Here is a 20,940-nt window from a genome sequence, read left to right as displayed (position 1 = left end):
AGTTTCAACTGTACCGGGCAGATGGCAGACAGCGTGTATGGTGACGTGTGGGCGAGTTGTTTGTTGATTTCAACGTTGTGAACAGAGTGCCCCATGGTGGCGGTGGGGTTATGTTATGGGCAGGCATGAGCTACGGACAATGAACACAACTGCATTTTAAATCTATGCCAATTTGAACACAGAGATACCGTGATGAGATCCTGAGGACCATTGTCGTGCCATTCATCCACCGCCATCACCTCATGTTTTAGCATGATAATGCACGGTCCCATGTCGCAAGGATCTGTACACAATTCCTGGAAGCTGAAAATGTCCCAGTTCTTCTCTGGCCTGCATACTCACCAGATATTTCACCCATTGAGCATGTTTGGGATGCTCTGGATCGATGTGTACGACAGCGTGTTCCAGTTCCCGCCAATCTCCAACAACTTCGCAGTGTAATTGAAGAGTAGTGGTACAACATTCCACGGCCTACAATTAAAAGCCTAAATCAACTCTATGCAAAGGAGATGTGTTGCGCTGCGTGAGGCAAATGGTGGTCACACCAGACACTGACAAGTCGTGATCCACGCCCCTACCTTTTTTTATTTTAAGGTATCTGTGACCAACAGACGCATATCTTTAGTCCCTGCTCCCGTTTAAGGCCTGATTTATGTATTTCAACTGACTGATTTTCTTATATGAACTAACTCAGTAAAATCTTTGAAATTGAATCTATATTTTTTCTTCAGTGTAAATTTTGCTCTCTAGGTTACAGAGAGCTGGTAGTCCCATCAGCCAAACTACCAGGTTTGAAACAGGGAAGAGACTCAGGGGGTATGCTAATTTTGTATAGAGTAGACCTAATCCACTATTAAAGTAGTCAAAACTAACATTAAGAACACCTTCCTAATATTGAGTTGCAGCCCCCCCCAATTGAAACAATCTACGTCTCAATTGTCTCAAGGCTTCAAAATCCTTCTTTAACCCGTCTCCTCCCCTTCATCTACACTGATTGAAGTGGATGTAACAAGTGACATCAATAAGGGATCGTATCTTTTCACCTGGTCAGTCTATGTCATGGAAAGAGCTCTTGATATTTATTTAAAATGTAACCTTTATTTAACTAGGCATGTCAGTTAAGAACAGATTCCTATTTACAAATGACGGCCTAATTGAATTGCGAGAGAAAGAAAGATACAGTCTGTGTGGGGAAACATTGAAACATACTGTACGTACTCTGAAACCTGTCATTGCAACACATATTTCCAAACGAGACGTTTCCGGATCGTGTTGATCTGTCATGATCACTGTTGCTGCTCTGACTACACCCGAGTAGTAACACTGTAATTACTAGCTACAGTAAGAACAACTTTACTATGCCATTGTTACAGAGTAGCCTCATTTAGTAAATGCAATGGGTTTTGTTATTGCACAACTGGAATAAGGAACAATCCTTCCATTAAGCAATGACTAAAGACTAATAACATGTTATTAAAATGTTATTACTACAGTAATTGCATTGTTACTACACAGATATAAGTAGAGGTATAAGAACAAGTCTTTCTAACAACTATAGTGGGTCGTGGTGTCCAATTAAGATATCCATCACAAACACCCCAAATCGTCACCCATCATGAGAGCCCCTCTCAGAGAGTGTGAGATAGAGAGAGCAAGAGAGAAAAAGAGCGAGAGACAGGGAGAGAGAAAGAGCGAGGCAGAAGGACTGAAGCGGTAAGATGACAGGGTGGCAGTAAGATGACCCAAACCGATAGAGATACACACAGGGAGGAACAGTAAATGACCCCAAGGAGCAGCCAGGGAACCGGCGTACAAACAGCTCCCAGCAGTGTGCTGTGGAGTGTAGACACACTGTTTGCGTCCTAAATGGCAGCCTATTCCCTTTACAGTGCACTACCTTTGACCAGGGCCCATGCACCCTATATAGTTGAATGCGTTTGACCAGGCTGGTCGTGTCCTAAGTGGCACCCTATTCCCAACATAGTACACTACATAGGGGATAGGATGCCATTTGGGATGGACATCTCATTCAGCCAGAGCCAGGCATTCCTAATTGAGAATCTAATACAGTCCACTGTGGTGATAGTGACAAGTGTTGATAACTGGAACAGTACAGCCTGGGCCCCGGTCAAAAGTTGTGCACTATATACAGTGCCTTCAGAAAGTATTCACACCCCTTGACTTTTCCACATTTTGTTGTGTTACAAAGTGGGATTAAAAAGGATTTGAGCAGCAGACTATGATCGATAATATCAAAAGCCACACTGAAACATAACAAAACAGCCCCCAATCTTTTTATCATCAATTTCTCTCAGCCAAACATCAGTCATTTGTGTAAGTGCTGTGCTTGTTGAATGTCCGTCCCTATAAGCATGCTGAAAGTCTGTTGTCAATTTGTTTACTGTAAAATAGCCTTGTATCTGGTCAAACACAATTTTCCCCAAAAGTTTACTAAGGGTTGCTAACAGGTTGATTGGTCGGCTATTTGAGCCAGTAAAAGGTGCTTTACTATTCTTAGGTAGCGGAATGCCTTCTACTTCCCTCCAAGCCTGAGGGCACACGCTTTCTTGTATGCTTAAATTGAAAATATGGGAAATAGGATTGGCAATATCGTGCGCTATTATCCTCAGTCATTTTCCATCCAAATTGTCAGACTGCGGTGTCTTGTCATTGTTGATGGACAACAATATTTTTCCCCCACTTCTTCCACACTCACTTTACGGATTTCAAAATGACAATGCTCGTCTTTCATAACTTGGTCAGATATACTTGGATGTGTAGTGTCAGTTTGTTGCTGGCATGTCATGACTAAATTTGCTAATCTGACCAATGAAAAAAAGAATTAAAGTAGTTGGCAATATCAGTCGGTGAACGATGGAGCGGAGTTTGCCTTTTGTCCCAAAATGTCATTTAAGGTGGTCCAAAGCTTTTTACTATCATTCATCTTTGTTTCAGTGTAGCTTCTTCTTTTTATTCTGTTCCGTCACATGATTTCTCAATTTGCAATAGGTTTGCCAATCGGTTGTGCAGACAGACTTATTTGCCATTTCTTTTGCCTCATCCCTCTCAATCATACAATTTTTTAATTCCTCGTCAATCCACGGAGATTTAACCGTTTTTACAGCTATTTTCTTAAATGGGTGCGTGCTTATTAGTAACTGGAATAAGCTATTTCATAAATGTGTCAAGTGCATTGGTCTGTTTGCTCCTCATTACACACCACGGACTAACACATTGTCAGAATATGAATGTCATCTGTTACTAGCAAATTATTGATTTCATTAACCGTGTTTTTTCAGCTACATATCTTAACGTGGGCTATTTTGAGCACTTTTCTTCTGGGATGCTTACTTGTTTTCGCTGCTTTACTGGGAAGCTTAGCAGAAGTAGATATGCTCATGTTATTTATGTTAGTGCAGGCTGAGCTGCACACAGTAGACTTCCTACTAGGGCACACCGCCTCAGTGCTAACAGTATAAATCTGGTTCATAGGCACATGATTACTGCATGCGATAGCTGTAGGATCAGCAGAGGCATTCAGGGCAGTTAGAGGGACATACATTAGGTTACTTACATTGTGTCTACCAACACCCCTGGTATAATGTACATTTGCTGAAACATTATGACACCTCAGCGTCACAATGGTAGGGATTAACTGAGCTGGGCTTGGGTCAACTGAGCTGGGCTTGGGTCAACTGAGCTGGGCTTGGGTCAACTGAGCTGGGCTTGGGTCAACTGAGCTGGGCTTGGGTCAAGTCAGTGTCACAACGCAGCCTTACAATGCTGCTTGGCACTGCAGGCCTTAATGCTCAAATGAGTTTTGTTTTTCAAATCTGTTTTGGACTACGGACTGTCCAAATAGCAAGTTGCATGTGACCAAATAGGATGTGTGTGTTTGTTCAGGTAGCAGTCATTTGCAAACAAGGCTAAAGTAGTTGTCACAGTAACAACAGGTCTGTGTGCAGTGGCTTAGGCTGATTGGTGGTGGTGCTCGTGTTTCCTATCACTCAGAAGTTACGTAGCAAGCTAAGGTGACAATGCCTGCCATGGATGTTTCCCAGTTGCTTTGAATGTTCAAAATCAAATGGTAAGAAGACTTTCAAATAAATCAGATTTGACCGTTCATGGCCAGGAATCAGATTTGTATCCGACTTCAAACCACCTACGAAGGTGGTTTGAAATGTGGCTCGAAATATCCGATTCCATGTGGTTTTTGGATGTTCAGACCGCAGGAAAAAGAACAGATTCGAATCGGATATGCAAATTAATAGGATTTGAGTCACTTCAAACTGCCAATGTGAACATGGCTAAAGAGCTTTCTACACCCTGATTGTGCAACATTTGCCCATTATTCTTATTCAAAACTCTTCAAGCTCTCTCAAATTGTTGATCATTTCCAGAAAACCATTGCTAGACAACCAGATTTAAGACAAAACTTTAACTCGGTCACTTAGGAACATTCACCATCTTCTTGGTAAGCAACTCCAGTTTAGATTTGACCTTGTGTTTTAGGTTAGAGCTCCTGCTGAAAAGTGAATTCATCTCCCAGTGTCTGGTCGAAAGCAAATGGAACCAGGTTTTCCTCATTTTTTGACGGTGCTTAGCTCCATTCCGTAAATGTTTTATTCTGAAAACTCCCCAGTTTAATGATTACAAGCATACCCACAAAATAATGCAGCCACCACTCTGCTTGAAAATATGTGCCCCGATTCAGGAAACTAGGCGTATGTCGCAAGTCACGACTTCACAGGAGCCGAGCCGTTTGAACGCTAAAAAAAAATAAAAAAATCATCAAAATGTGTTTTTGTGGCAGAAATGCCTTCTCGAACATGTGAACTTTCATGTGCCTTAATAAGAAATGTGTATGCCATCTGTAAATATCAATAAAATTGCTAAATTACAAGCCTTGTTGGTTAAGCCACAGAAAAAGTAAGCAGCCTTCAGTCACTTCAGGAGTCCAGCTTTTAAATCTCTACCTTTTTAGCCTTCTCTCGATGCAGACGCACTTTGTAGACTGGGATGAGCAGAACCATGTTATGATCCCAACCCCCAAGACTGGGTAGTGCCTTGGAAAAATACGCACCTTGGATGTTACCATAACAGAGGTCCAGACAGGCTTCCGTTCGGGTAGGTAACATATTGCTGATATGATGTTGAGATAGATTGCACACGTTAAAGTCTCCCATGATTTGCTTTACTGCTTCAGGTGACTCGGTCTCAGCCTGGGATACAAGGTCATGAATCAAGTCGGCAGCTATGAGCGTGTCAGCGGAGTCGTCGATGGAAACAATAAATAAATCGTCCGATTTATTTCCTGTGGCAGGTCGTATGGCCGTAGGTTAAGAGCAAGGGGTTCGATATCTTTCGTACAGACCTTGTGCTTAGTTGTAAGACGGGCAGGATTGCAGTACTTCTCATTGACGAATGCACAAACTCCACCACCATTTCTCTTACCAAAGTTGATGTTTCGGTCCATTCTAACAATTGTGAAGCCATGCAGCTCCACAACAGTGTCGGGGTCCTGTTCCTGTAAACCAGGTCTCGGACAGATCAAGCAGGATCGTCGGTACTCAGATGTATTGGGTACAAGCCCGTAACTCAGTCTTATTCCTTATGCTTTCTACATTGCCATGCATAATAGATGGATGAGGTGTTCTGAAGGGCTGTTTTTTTCATCCGATTCCAAATTCCTCCTCTACTCCCACCCTTCCTTGGTTTAGAATCATTGGGAACAGGTTGATTGTAATGATGGTGGTATTCCATTGCAGTGTAGACTTGCAGCAAAGGGCCAGAGATTAAGCAGGACATCGCTTGTGTATGATATCGGGGCTCGCTGTATCCATTGAGGGTTAGGTCGACAGCTTGTTTGGTGCGTTTCACAAAAGAAAACGGATTAAAACTAACAAAAACAGCCAAAGTACTGCTATTTGCCTCATTACTAATTATCCAATTTAACGGCACTAAAAACATGGTTGGTTTAGGTAGATCGCAAAGTGATTTATTCTCGGGATGGAACATTTGTAAAATACCAGGAAAATGTTCAACCCTACCACACAGCAGTGGCTGAGTGTGGTGGTTAGGCTTTCATCATATATCATATATGCCCATCTGTAGAAATCTGGTTACTCTCCAGAGACAAATCATGATTCACCTGTACCAGAATCTATGATGACTGAGTTTTTGCTATGACTGAACATTGATGCAAACAAATAATACCTCCGATGTCACAACGGTGTAGAACACAAACAGGGAGAACAGGGACAACCGTGAACAGTCGAGGGGTATCTTAGTCCATCCATAACACCACAGGTAGTCTAGTCTAGGGCTGCCTGAGCTCAAATGGCACCTTATTCCCTATATAGTGCACTACTTTTGACCAGGGCCCATAGGTAATAGGGTGCCATTTGGGGAGCAACCTAGCTGTTAAGAGTCCTTCCTATCAACTTGGGGGGAAAAAACAAAGAGGAGATGTTTTGGGAACATCACGCAAACCGATGGAGTTACCATGGAAACCAGCCACACACACGGACAGGCAGGCAGGCAGACAGACACCGGGGCTACTGGACTAACTCACAGAGACACATGGAGATAAGTCTGTGCCTCGGAGGTACTGTATAATCTACAAAAGGATCACGACTGAAGATTTCCACTGATCAATAATATCTCACACCACCACTGACAGAGTCTAACAGCCATTAGGAGAGTTGGAGAAAGGGGCTAACTATGATGTAGTTCTATTCCTCAAAACAGCAGAATCCCCATGCAAAGGAAAAGGAATTAAAACATAATTGGCTTTAATTGTTGTTTGTACCACCTCTCCTGTGTATGAAGAAATAACAGGGGTGATCAACAACAGGCAGAGAGTTAACATCAAAGGTCAGGATTGAGTCATAGGACAGTCTTGCTGGGAGGTTAACTCTGTAGGTGCTGGAGCAAACCACTGAATTGCCAACAATGGATCATATAACACAGCAATAACAAGTAATGAAATAATACCTTTGTGAATTAGAAACTAACACATAATGGTATATTCCTAAACAGTCATCTACTGTAGACTGTGAGAGGTTAACTCTAGGTGCTGGAGCAAACTGATCTGTTGAAATAGCACATAAAACTTTAGCAAAACTAATAGGAGAAAAACCACTTTGTCCATTACAATCTGCTGTCTGGAGATACAGGTCATTCTAGAACCTGGACAAAAAATCTAGAATCATTAAAGTCAATTGAGAATGTAGGTTCCAATTGTCTGTGATTAGAAAGAGGACAAAAAGCTCTGTCATTGAACAAGCTATTTCTAAAGGTGAAGTCGAGAGACATTACGAAACTGTCTGATAAGGTTTTGCAGAATAGAAATAATATTACAGAATATAATGACACTTCGGAACATGAAAACCCCAAAATATGCTGGGGAGCTGCAGCTGCACAGTGGTCCTGACATGATCCTCCTGGAAAAAGAGACCCAAAAAAAACACAAGCCAACTACATAAGGGCGGCTATGGAGCTTCTGATTCACTTCTGACACTCACCTAATCAACACACCTAATCACCAAGAAAACTCCTACATCAGCACTCTTATGTAGTGCATGTAGATACTTGCCTACATCTACTATGAATGCATTTAGATAGTATGAGTTAAATAAACCTGCACTGAAAATGTGGCTGGTATGAAGTTACATACAGTACATAGTCTGAGTGGTTGGTGAATTTGGTTTTCATCCACTGGCCACACTGGCTGCATGCCTGGTTCCATAAACACTGTACAGGTCTCACTGTAAAAAAATATATACTTAAATCTCAATTAGACTAACCTGTATAAATAAAGGTTAAGTGAAAATGAAACGGTAGGTTGACCACACAGTTAATTTGATGCCCTTGTTCTGGAAAGAGTAGACAACAGGCGGAGGGTGCAAGGGCACTGTCCAGATGTGTGCGAGTGCGTGTCTCCCTCTACTCTCCCTCCTACACTACAGGTCAAAGTCATCCACTACATACGAATAGTGTGCCATTTGGGACACAACCTCTCCCTGGGCCTCACACGCCTCTCACTCCTACACTAGTGTGGCCTCAGGAAGAACACAAACACCCAGCAGCTATTGCAACACTTCCCTTTTCAAGGTTTTACTAGGTGGCTCGTTGGTTTATTGTTTTCCAACATATGGAGCTAAGTTCAGGGAGGCACCAGCGGACCAGACAATTGGCTGCAGCGGCGCGTGATGTAATCCATACCAAGAATGCCGTCAACTGAAATGTGTCTTCCGCATTTAACCCAACCCCTCTGAATCAGAGAGGTGCAGCTGCCTGAAATCGACATCCATGTCTTTGACGCCCGGGCAACAGTGGCTTAACTGCCTTGCTCTGGGGGCAGAACAACAGATTTCTACCTTGTCAGCTTGGGGATTCGATCTAGCAACCTTTCGGTTACTGGCCCAACGCTCTAACCAGTACGCTACCAACAATAGACAGATTTCAGGTTTCAGACAACAGAACTGTAAAGACACTTTGAATAATTACTAGCGGGCTCTTAACAAGGATTAGCGGTATTAACCATAGTCTAAGATCAACTATGCCTACGATGTTCTAAAAAATTCTCTATAATGTATTAAAGGTACTAGATGGCGATTGATGAATAATTGCTTTTCGGGAACTGTGCCTCTCGGACCTTCAAACTCAACTCTGGACCTCGAAGCCAGTTCCATTGCATTTTTGCTTTGTTCCCCTCAAATTAAATCAAATTGTATTTGACACGTGGAAAACTTTTTTGTTTTTTTGTTTTATGTTTTAACCTTTATTTAACTAGGCAAGTCAGTTAAGAACACTTATTTACATTGAAGGCCTAGGAACAGTGGGTTAACTGCCTTGTCAGCTCAGGGATTTGATCTAGCAACCTTTCGGTTAATGCTCAATGGCCCAACGCTCGAACCACTAGGCTACCTGCCGCCCCAGAATAATGTTGTAATGTAACAAAATGTGGAAAAGTCAAGGGGTCTGAATACTTTCCGAATGCACTGTACTTCCGTCATTCCTCAAACTCACCAGCTGCACTAACTTTCACATATCCTTTTTCACATTACGCAACGTAAAACACCCATTTTGAATGTTATATATCGTTTTTTTTGCATCTCTGAGCGATATTCTATCGACTCCTGGGGTCATTTCATGTTTTCATGTGTATCGATGCAAAACTCGTCATACCGGCTGTATTTCTGCCTGCTTGACAGGCAATAGCTCAAATATACATGAAAAGACCCCGGGAATCGATAGAACATCGCTCAGAGATAGAAAAACGATAGAACATTCTTAAAAATGGGTGAATCTTTCCTTTAACAGGTTGTTAGCTAGTTAGGTAACATGACTGAACAAGGTTGTTTGTTATCAAATCAATAATTAGCCACCCGGGAACAGTTTAAAACAGCTGTTTGTAAAAGTATATAAAATGCGTGTGAATTTGTAAAAGGTCGCTCTGGTAATACGGGTCATCTTTTCTTAATGGTGTGCTCTAGAGACGAGCCGTTTTCCATTGCTGTAAAAGTACTGTGCTCTATTTTCTCTCTCTGACACTCAGAGGCTGTGTGACAGCGAACTTGCAAAGCCTACTCAGAAAGGCCTGTGCTCTTGGTTATACCAGGTGTGGAAATGATGCAACGTTTCAACTTTGCTCGCTCTGCGCACTGCTCCAATCTATCAAATGTACATGTAGCAGAAGAACATCAGGGTCTGCATACCTGCTTGACATCATGGCAAAATTATATTTTAAAACCAAATGTCATAGATGCGCAGGAAGAGAGGACGGAGAGAACCTGTGAGTGCTTGCTGGTAGGGTATGTGGCTGGCTGATTACAGCTGCTACATGTGATATACACATGAAAGTGAAATAGACATTAGTGAATGGGCGCATACAGGAGAGTTGCTGTTACTTTTTTGTTGTTGACTGAATTTATTAACAAAACTGACTTTATAAACATTTTATAAACAGGCGCCAGCGGGTTCTTTTGAATTTTAGGGTCGAAAAATTCAGTAGTATCAAATGAAACGGTATTCTAAAATGGTGGCAACGTTTTGGTACCGGTATACCATGCAACACTACAATGGATCCCTAACTGTTTTATGTATCATGTAATATGAATGGGCATTGTCGAGGGCCATTGTTGACACTGAGGTAATTATTACCTGCAGAATAAGAAGGACGTTTCCTTGATCAAGGTTAGTTAGGCCTCCATGTCAAGGGCACGGACTGAGTACGCACCTCAGAAAGAAAGCATTGTCAGATCAAGGGCCATATGTATCAAGGATCTCAGAGTAGGAGTGTTGATGTAGGTTCAAGTTTGCCTTTTAGATCATAATGAGTAAGATTATAGACAGGTGACCTGATCCAAGATCAGCATTCTTACTCAGTTGCTCGATACACACAGTTCCAGGTGCTTGAGTTGCTTGAAAATGAGGTGTTTCACAGCTTGACAAAGTTGGAACATGTCACCCAGGATTAAAGGACTATTGTTCAAGAGAACAATAAAAGACAAACAATTCCTGTGTGTCAACCACACACACACACACACTCATGGTGTCTCAAATGGCACCCTATTCCTAATATAGTACACTATTTTTGATGGTCCCTGAACCCCCCCAATGCACCAACAACCAAGAGAATGAACTAAAGAGAAAAAGACAGAAGAAAACAACAAACAATGCATAAAAATGTAAAGTATAAATAAATAAATGGATATCAAGGACAACTAAAATCATAACAGCAAAGCAAACTATATGTTTGTGTGCATGTCTGGCACTATTACATGTATGTGTGTTTATTTGAATGAGTGTGTGTACATGCATGTGTACAAACACCTGCACGGCATCAACCTCAGGCAAACCGGCATTAGCTGTAAAAACACTGCTCCTCAGTGTCATTCAAACATACTTTTTATTATGTTTTAACTTGACTTTATTTTTTACTTTTATCTTTGACCATCATTCTATCTCCCACACAGCAACTCCTCTCCCACTTGTCTCCAATTCCACATCCCAACCCTCAGCCCATCCCACCCATCTCTGCTGGCCACCCTCTTCGGATTTCTACGCAACATATATCTTTCAACTATGCTGTGATGTTTAACGTACAATTTCAATCTATCTAATCGAATCCACAGATTGTGAGTTGAAAATAAATACTTTTACAAAGAGGAATCTTATGGTAGAGAAATTAACATTAAATTCTCTGGCAACAGCTCTGGTGGACATTCCTGCAGTCAGCACGCCAATTGCACGCTCCCTCAAAACTTGAGACATCTGTGGCATTGTGTTGTGTGACAAAACTGCACATTTTAGAGTGGCCTTTTTTTGTCCCCAGAACAAGGTACACCTGTGTAATGATCATGCTGTTTAATCAGCTTCTTGATATGCCACACCTGTCAGGTAGATGGATTATCATTGCCAAAGAGAGATGCTCACAGGGATGTAAACAAATTTATGCACAAAATTTGAAAAAGAAAATGCTTTTAGTGTGTATGCAATATTTCTGGGATCTTTTATTTTATCTCATGAAACCAACTCTTTCTTTACATGTTGCATTTATATTTGTGTTCAGTGTACATAGGGAATGGGGTACCATTTGGGATGCAGACAATAGCTAGTTATGTTACACAATTACAGACCAACCGGATCTCATTTGACGACAGTGAGATTTAACAAGAGTTAGTTCTTTAGTAGAGTTACACACGGTGACACTTATGACAGAAGGATGTCTGTCTTTAACATGAGGCGTGGAAATTGAGCTTCATGAGTGAGATGGATTGATACGGTTTCTGGTTAGACTATTCCCTCTCCTAAGCACTTCAAGGATAGATACATGTACAGTGCATTCGGCAAGAATTCAGACCCCCTGACTTTTTGCCACATTTGTCACGTTACATCCTTATTCTAAAATGGATTCATTGTATCTTTGTTTAACTAGGCAAGTCAGTTAAGAACAAATTCTTATTTACAATGACAGCCTAGGAACAGTGGGTTAACTGCCTTGTTCAGGGACAGAACAACATATTTTTACCTTGTCAGCTTGGGTATTCGATCTCGCAACCTTTCGGTTACTGGCCCAACGCTCTAACCACTATGCTACCTGCCTGGTGGTTAGTGGCTACCTGCCTAGTGGATAGATCATTCCCTAAATCTGCACACAATACACATTTAAAACAAAGCAAAAAAACAGGTTTAGAATTGTATGCAAATGTATAAAAAATGAATAACTGAAATATTACATTTCATTTACATACAGTACCAGTGAACAGTTAGGACACCTACTCATTCAAGGGTTTTGCTTAATTTGTATTATTTTCTACATTGTACAATAATAGTGAAGACAGCAAAACTAAGAAATAATACATGTGGAATCATATAGTAACCAGAAGACACCCCTATTTCGTAAAAGACAAAGTCCATATTATGGCAAGAACAGCTCAAATCTGCAAAGAGAAATGACAGTCCGTTACTTTAAGACATGAAGGCCAGTCAATCGGGTTTTTGCAGTCGCAAAAACCATCAGGCGCTGTAATGAAACTGGCTCTCAGGAGGACCGCTACAGGAAAGGAAGACCCAGAATTACCTCTGCTGCAGAGGATAAGTTCATTAGAGTTACCAGCCTCAGATTAACTCTGAAGAATTTAGGCTGCAAAGTTAGACATCTCAACGTCAACTGTTCAGATGAGACTGCGTGAATCAGGCCTTCATGGTCGAATTGCTGCAAAGAAACCACTACTAAAGATCACCAATAATAATAGACTTGCTTGTGTCAAGAAACACGAGCAATGGACATTAGACTAGACCAAAGAACAGATTTTGCACTGATGAGTCAAAATGTGAGATTTATTGGTTCCAACCGCCGTGTCTTTGTGAGACGCAGAGTAGGTGAATGGATGATCTCCGCATGTGTAGTTGGTGGTGTGATGGTGCTTTGCTGGTGACACCATCTGTGATTTATTTAGAATTCAAGGCAGACTTAACCAGCATGGCTACCACAGCATTCTGCAATGATATGCCACCCCATCTAGTTTGTGCTTAGTGGGACTTTCATTTGTTTTGAGATGGATTGGAATGAGTTAGACTGCAGAGTGAAGGAAAAGCAGCCAACAAGTGCTCAGCATATGTGGGAACTCCTTCAAGACTGTTGGAAAAGCATTCCTCATGAAGCTGGTTGAGAAAATGCCAAGAGTGTGCAAAGCTGTCATCAAGGCAAAGGGTGGCTACTTTAAAGAATCTCAAATATATTTTAATTTGTTTAACACTTTTTTGGTTACTACATGATTCCATGTGTTATTTCATCGTTTTGATGTCTTCACTATAATTCTACAATGTAGAAAATAGTAAAAATAAAGAAAAACCCTGGAATGAGTAGGTGTGTCCAAACTTTTGACTGGCACTGTATATAAATAAAAAGGTGGTTTTTAATTTTAATACATATGCAAAAATTTCTAAAAACCTGTTTTTGCTTTGACATTATGGGGTATTGTGTGTAGATTGAGTAATTTTTTAAGAATGTAATACATTTTTTAATAAGGCTGTAACGTAACAGCATGTGGAAAAAGTCAAGGGGGTCTGAATAGTTTCTGAATGCACTGTAGATACTGTCTGGATCAGGAATAGATTGATAATGTCTAGTTTGACAACCTGGCCACTTTGGAGAATACATGTATTTTTGATAAGTGGAAATGAGCAGGGAGACACTGATAGGGAGGTAGACGCAAAGTAGTAGTAGGGCCGGGATACGTGCCCATGCTGAAGGGTGACGTGTACGTGCTGCAGGCGGCAGCATTACCCGCTAGACCAGCCTCAGGCACACTTCTAAAATAGATTGATATTGTCTGGTTTGACAACCTGACCACTTCAAATTATTTAATTGGCAACCTGAGGTAAACTACTGGATGGTGGTACCTGAGGTGAACTACTACTTTACATTGGAGACCTGAGGTTAACTACTGTATCTTGGTACCCGAGGTGACCTAACGTACGATGGATGGTAGCACAATAGAGTGTAATGATGACCAAACATTGCAGGCAGAAATAGAACGTGAGACATTCTACCATGTGCATACAGATCTGACAACAGAATAGAAAGGATACAGGATACAGATAGGACAATTCTTAATCTATGCCTATACTCAATCCTTCAGTATGTAAAATGGGGTGATGGAAATGTAAAAATGTAAATATAAAACCAAATAAAATCCACCAAGGATTTTAGTTTCATTTAGCCATTTTGACAAGCTAATTAAGTAAGCCTTGTCCAAGCCAGAATTGTCCATTTTGACTTAAGTATCGGGTCAATAAACATTTACAATTCCTTCACAACATAGGTTACATACAGACACTGGCTTGGTTCAGCCAATGCGTTGGTCAGTTACTGTCAGTCAATGTTATGAAACACTTTCAGTGAGGCCCAAGTTTCTCTCACTCACTCACTCACTGGTTCACTGTCAAGTCGGAGAGGTGCGAGAAGGGGGCCAGTCAGAGCCAGTAGCCGAGCAATACACAAATTGTTTATGAATTGTCACAGTTGCGCAACAGAATCTCACAAACTGGTCTGATGACATTACCCAATCTCAACCCACCCCCTTTTCAGTTTAATGAAAAAGGTAGCTTCACATTACTATGAGGGTTTTTTCAACTCTCAGTCCAACTCGCTCTCTCGTCACATAGGCTGAAAACAAACTCGACAGCGTTTAACATCCATAACAAGTACAGAGGTGTCAGTCGAGCGTTTGATTTGTTGCAATGCTGCTAGACAACGGCTGTTTAAGAGGGTTAACTCCCACGCCTAAATACATTAATGGTGCAAGAGTAGGTATAGGCCTATTTCATCACAAAGTCTCAAGAATTCTACTACACTGACTCTTACTAGCTTTTCAAATAGTTAAAAGATCACGAGTGGGTCACCAGGTGCAGACGGGGTGAATAGAAACCATACACAGGACTATAGTGTGTGACAATTTAGTCGGATTTTGCGACCTTTTAACTTGGCTGTGAGAGTTTCATTTTTAATTGCTTGCACTGGTGCGAGCTGCCCATTCCACCTCAATCAAAAAGTCCCATTTTTGTGCAGATAAATTCATGAATTTGTTCTACAGTAAAGTGCATTATCCTCATGATTCCTGTAATAAGTGTCTGCCCTGGCAGTGTGCCTGCCTGTTTCACTGGGGCAGGCTGCTGTAATGAACGAGCCTCTCACTCACTCTCCCCTCTCATGATTGTAGAACATTTCAAAATGCAATTGCAGGGGAGGAAAAATACAACTTTGGAAGCAACTAGTTGTCCATATTAAAAAGAGAGGAGTGTCTCGGCCTTCTACTGTAGGTATAATTGCTATTTTTCAACTATCATTACTGTGCTCAAAGCACTGTTCTACAATCAAGATACCTGATAAGTCTTTGAAATACAGAGGGTGTGAAATTGCGCATCGGCCATCGCAAGTGAACTAGCCTCATTGCACTTACATGGCTACTGGCAGTAGGTGTTATATTTAGAGAGTTAGCGATCTAGCTAATGTGTTGCGTTTCTACTTTCTCGGGTGGTGAATTAGCACCAACTGAATTAAGCAAATATATCATGTTAATGTACATAAAGATGAAGGCAAATTAATCTCTATTTAACAAAACATTCTGGAGCTCTATTTGACAGTAAAATATTTGTTTAAATAGCCTAATTGTCAAGCCAAAATGCATGACAATCACTGGATTAGGTTGCATATCAAAATCTTTTGAATCGTGCATTCCTGCTTGGACATGTAAGACGTAACAACTTACACTGAAAAAAATATAAACGCAACATTCAACAATTTCAAAGATTTTACTGAGTTTAGAGTTCATAAGGAAATCAGTCAATTGAAATAAAAAAATTAGCACTAGGCACTAATCTATGGATTTCACATGACTGGGCAGCGGTGCAGCCATGAGTGGGCCTGGGAGGGCATAGGCTCACCCGCTGGGGCCACAAATAAGACAAATAACAGCACAACAGTGGTGTGCAGAATGGCATCTCGTCAATCCTTGTCACAGACAGGCTATTGCAGCAGAAGGCCACTCTGGGTTCCACTCCTATCAGCTAAAAACAAGGAGAAGCGGCTCCAGTTGGCACGCGATTACCAACACTAGACAATTAAGGAGTGGAAAAACATTGCCTTGTCCGAGGAATCCCGGTTCCTGTTGAGTCATGCTGATGGCAGAGTCAGGATTTGCTGCAAGCAGCATGAGTACATGGACCCATCCAGACTGGTGTCAAAGGTACAGAATGGTGGCGGTGGTGTACTGCCGTCCAATCTGCAGCAACTGCGTGATGCCATGAACCAACATCCCTGTGGAATGTTTCCAACTTGTAAAATACATGCCCCAAAGAAATCAGGCTGTTCTGGAGGCAAAGGGTGTCCCGACCCAGTACTAGATGGGTGTACCTAATTAACTGGCCGGTGAGTGTAAATTGCCCTCTTTTAACCTCCGTCTTTGTTGGGAGGACAACAGAAGCTAGGTTGTTTGTACCATGTCCATCCTTTATCCTTACCATTCATTTGAACTAATTTGGTTTATCCAATCTCATTCAAATCAGTGTCGTAAAAAACCTACAATGAAAGTGGTTGGTTTGACATAATACTTTAAGGCCAAACTATTTTAATCTCCGTCTTTGTTTACTCACTTACTGTTGTACATGTGCATCCGGTTCCTTCACCATTCATTTGAAATAAGCTAATTTGTTTCATCCAATTTGATCCAGTGCTTTGATAAACCTGCTGTGACTTCAGAAAGTGTCTGGTTTGACATTAAGTACCCTCTTTTAATCTGTAATTTTGTTAACTAATTTACTGCTATTTGCAACACAACAGTCAATCTAGTGAATCACACAGATTCAGATGTGTAGATGGCTAATACATGTACAAGTCTTGTAATAATGACTAGTAGCGAGTGAACGTGTGGCGTATGTGTGTTGGTATGTGTGAGTGCTGAGAAGTGTATGTCTGCGTTAGGCTGTGTGTGTGTGTGTGTGTTGGATGAGTGTGTAGGGATGCTGAGAAGTGTTTGTGTGTGTGTGCACTCTAGTCCTATTCAGAGGGGCTACTGAATACAACTGTGATACAACCTAACTTACTAACTAGTAAATAGTTACCCTACTTTTTGTTCATGATCATGTCATCCCAATTACTCTGTTACCACCCCCGGTGTGTGTTTGTTTGTGTGTGCGCGCCACATTACTCTTCAGTGTAGATTCCCAGGAGTGCATAAAATCTCAATATATAATGTTAACAATAGGACCACCTGACTTTAAATTAATGGGTTTAACATACTGTATTTGTTTTATTCTGTACAGACTACTTAGCATATTATTATGCATCTAATTTGCATAAAGCCGTATTTTTTAAATTCTAATTTCAAAAATGGTTTCAATTTGTTACAAACTCTCAGTTATGCATAAAGCATGTATATTTGTTAATAATATGACCATTGGCCTCAAATCACTGTAATTATGCATTCTGTACTGCCTGATGTGCATATTAAGTGCCTAATTGTCATAATATTACATGTCAGAACAATATGACCACTCCATCTTAAGATATTGGACAAAACTTGTTGAAATTAAGAATCCATGCAGGTGATTTGGTGCCTTTTTGACAAGGGATTATCATTGTCCTGTCCACAATTTTTTTTGTACCTTTTCTGATCACGTGAAAATAAGATCTCAGCGATGGTAAGTCTCTACACCCTCATGAAATAAAGTGTTCTGTGTCCTGAAAAGCTGTACTACTTGGAATACAAAGTATAACACCAGAACCAGTGTCTCATTTTGAGCCCTAACACCCTACCCCTAATCAATGTGATGTACATTGTACGTTTTGCATTGCACCCATTATTTGATAGCCAAGCACATTTATGGGATAGACATGAACAATTGCAGGTTGCAAAGACATTTTGATCAGTTTAGGTGGTTAAGTAATTGTTTTACTAACCAAAAAGTCAATCAAATAGACCTTTGTCCGTTTAAATCTAGCGTATCTAACGAAAAGGCTGGCCTTGCTGTCATCATAACGGATATTGATGTCAAAGCAGAGCCTTCCAAAAGCAAGTTAAGTGACACTCTTAAATTAGGTACAATTATACAAGTGAACACATCTGACACAGATGAGTAGGGTGAGAAGATTATAACTAGCTACTTACTTTCTGTATTTTCTCCATTCGTTTGCTGACAATTCCATACGTAGACAGCAGTCACAAAAACCACAAGGAAAGTCCGCGAACACATATTTCCTTAAATCAATATCCGACCGACGACAAAGTCGAGAGCAACTGGATTAGAATCCGTGTCAACTCGGTTAAAACTAGCTGGCAGGTGGTAGCTGTCAATTGGTTTGTTCGCTAAGCCACGAGAACCCACAGGTAAACAAAAATAAAAACATGCATTCCGGAAAAATGGGCGGAGGGAAGTTGGAGTCCAACGTGTTCGTTCACTGGCTACCTGGTTAGCCACTGCTAGTTATCTGTACAGATCTGGTGGATATTCAAAATCGCCACAAACAAATGCAACAGTGTGATTCATTGTGGACAAACGAAGCTAAAGTCTCACTTGCCAATAACTTGCATGGCATTGAGTCTTTTCAATTGTTCTTGATTCAATCCGCAGTCTCGAAAGTCTGAACAGGCCAAGGGGAGTAGCTAGCTAACTGCTAGCTGGCTGTGCAGCAGGCCACAACGCAAGGTAGTGCGATTTGATACCAACTCGCAATTGAATTACGCTTTCGGTAACACTCGCTATGGCGCCGTGTCTACTTCGGAAATTGCTTATTCCCTTGCATTGAAAGAACAAAAAAACACAGCTATTTCTCTTGTGTCGCAGTCCCGCATTCTGTAGCTTCCCTTATGACAACTTCAGGTTCATGGCACGCGTGGCGTACTCAACCAAATCCACGGGTCACTGCGTTTCACGCTCATCCGCTGGTGTCGTTCACAAAAATACCCCAATAATAAACGCAAAAGTATTGCGATTACTAGGTAGTTTACTTAAACTCATCTGAACCTTGTATGGAGAGAATAAATAATTAAACCGCAAACTCGATTCGGTCAATACTGACATTAACGAGACTTCCACGCAAGACAACATTGACTGTCAGACTTCGCCGTTAGTCAAGTTGTTCGCACTATTTCGTCACAATAAAGCGCGTTTCGGTGATTTTACATGAGGGATATCTCCCTTCAAAATGACCACATGGTTATTGCACAACGACAACAGCAAAAAATAAAGTCGAAAACTTATATTTTAGTCTCCCACATGAGAGGTAGATTGTTAAATCCTCTTCTCTGCCTCTCCTCCGCCAGTAAACAAAACCTGCAAGTGAGCCAGCTGGGGGTAAAGGGAAACACGGACTGGAATATATTGGATTAGGCAGTTAGACTAAAGATACTGTAAAAACCTACATTGCATCTGTGAATAGGCTACAAACGAGCGGGGGTCATACCATGGATAATTTTTACTACTATAACCCATAGAAACGCATTAAATAACACATTCATAAATGGCAAAAAATCAAGTAAAAAAAATAATCAGAAGGAATAAGATTTTTAAGTGTCTGTCCTATATTTAGAAGAAGACCGATTTTCGGTCACCTTTCACCGCAGATGCGGAAGGCCGAAATAGGTGGGTGTGTGAGATTGAGATGCAGCCCATGGAAGAAAAAAACTGATATCTCTAGTTTAAATGTACTGATTTTCATGGGGATTTTTATTATTATTAATTACTTAGATTGACGCACCGCTACGTCAATAGACTCTTAATGAATTATGTGTTGGAATAAAGGTCCACTTTCAATTAGGGTCATGAGTAGGTTGATTGAACTCCACTCCATGGTCAAGGAAGTTTCTGTTGAACTCCACCAATGGAGTGGAGCAGAGACCAGGCTTTGTGGTCAATACTTAAACAAATGTAAATTATGAAACGCCTACCTTGTACCTATGTTTGTCATCTGTAGTTGAGTGACTTTCTTTGTCAGTTGGTGGTTGTATTAGATTAACATTTATTGAAAAAGTATGGATTTCAAACAAACAAAGGCATGCAACTACAGAGGGCAAATATAAGTGCACAGTAAGCGTTTAATAATTGAAAGTATTGCCCTTGGGGCGAATTGATGTAGTTGGAGCTGAATTCCCTAGGAGTTCATCAGAAACTTCCTTGACCATAAAGAGTTTAGTCAGCTAGGTCAGGAGGAAAAATTATTTGTTAGAACACTTGTTGATTACATTTTAATTTCTTCCCCCTCTTATTTAGTTTTATGTTCAGCGGACGCCAACCAACCTGCCCATCCAGTTTTAAGACATGGTGGGAAAGGGGCGGGGGCAGTATGCTACAAGAGGTTGTGTGTCTGTTAATCATGGTCTGCATTACAAACGGCACCCTATTCCCTTTATAGGGCACTACTTGAATAGGGTGCCATTTGAGACACAAACTCGTAGGCTAGACCAACAATTCAAGGACACCTAAGCAGTACCTGCAATATTCTCTTTGGAAAGGGGGATACCTATTCAGTTGTACAACTGAATGCTTTCAACTGAAATGTGTCTTCTGCATTTAACCCAACCCCTCTGCCTTAATCGACATCCACGTCGTTGATGCCCGGGGAACAGTGGGTTAACTGCCTTGCTCAGCGGCAGAACAATTTTTACCTTGTCAGCTCGGGGATTCGAAGGTTGCTGGCCTAACGCTCTAACCACTAGACTACCTGTTTAAACATCACATTGTCCAGCATTGTTATCTCTTCTCTCTGTGTTAGTCCTTGGCAGCCTTTATGGGAAAAACAGCTGCACTGAAACCCCTATGCTCAGATAGACCATATCATACATATGTCAATGTTAAAGAGTTCTTCTGCTGTCCCCATAGGATAACCCCTTGAAAAAACATTTTTGGTTCCAGGTAGAACCCATTCCACAG

General features: G+C 41.1%; 1 protein-coding gene across 1 annotated transcript in view; it reads right to left on the bottom strand.

Annotated features, from left to right (window-relative positions):
* LOC120020095 (insulin receptor-like) overlaps positions 1-19,330 on the bottom strand; it is an 88,652-nt gene extending 69,322 nt beyond the window's left edge. The window contains exon 1 of the mRNA XM_038963532.1: positions 18,180-19,330. Coding sequence (XP_038819460.1) covers positions 18,180-18,264 — 85 coding nt within the window. The 5' untranslated portion in view covers positions 18,265-19,330. The remainder of the gene's footprint in view (positions 1-18,179) is intronic.
* Positions 19,331-20,940: the final 1,610 nt, after the last annotated feature.

The sequence above is a fragment of the Salvelinus namaycush genome, chromosome 25 (genome assembly GCF_016432855.1).
Source record: "Salvelinus namaycush isolate Seneca chromosome 25, SaNama_1.0, whole genome shotgun sequence".
NCBI lineage: Eukaryota > Metazoa > Chordata > Actinopteri > Salmoniformes > Salmonidae > Salvelinus > Salvelinus namaycush.
Note: the sequence above shows the minus strand (reverse complement) of the source record. Positions and strands in the feature narration are given on the sequence as shown.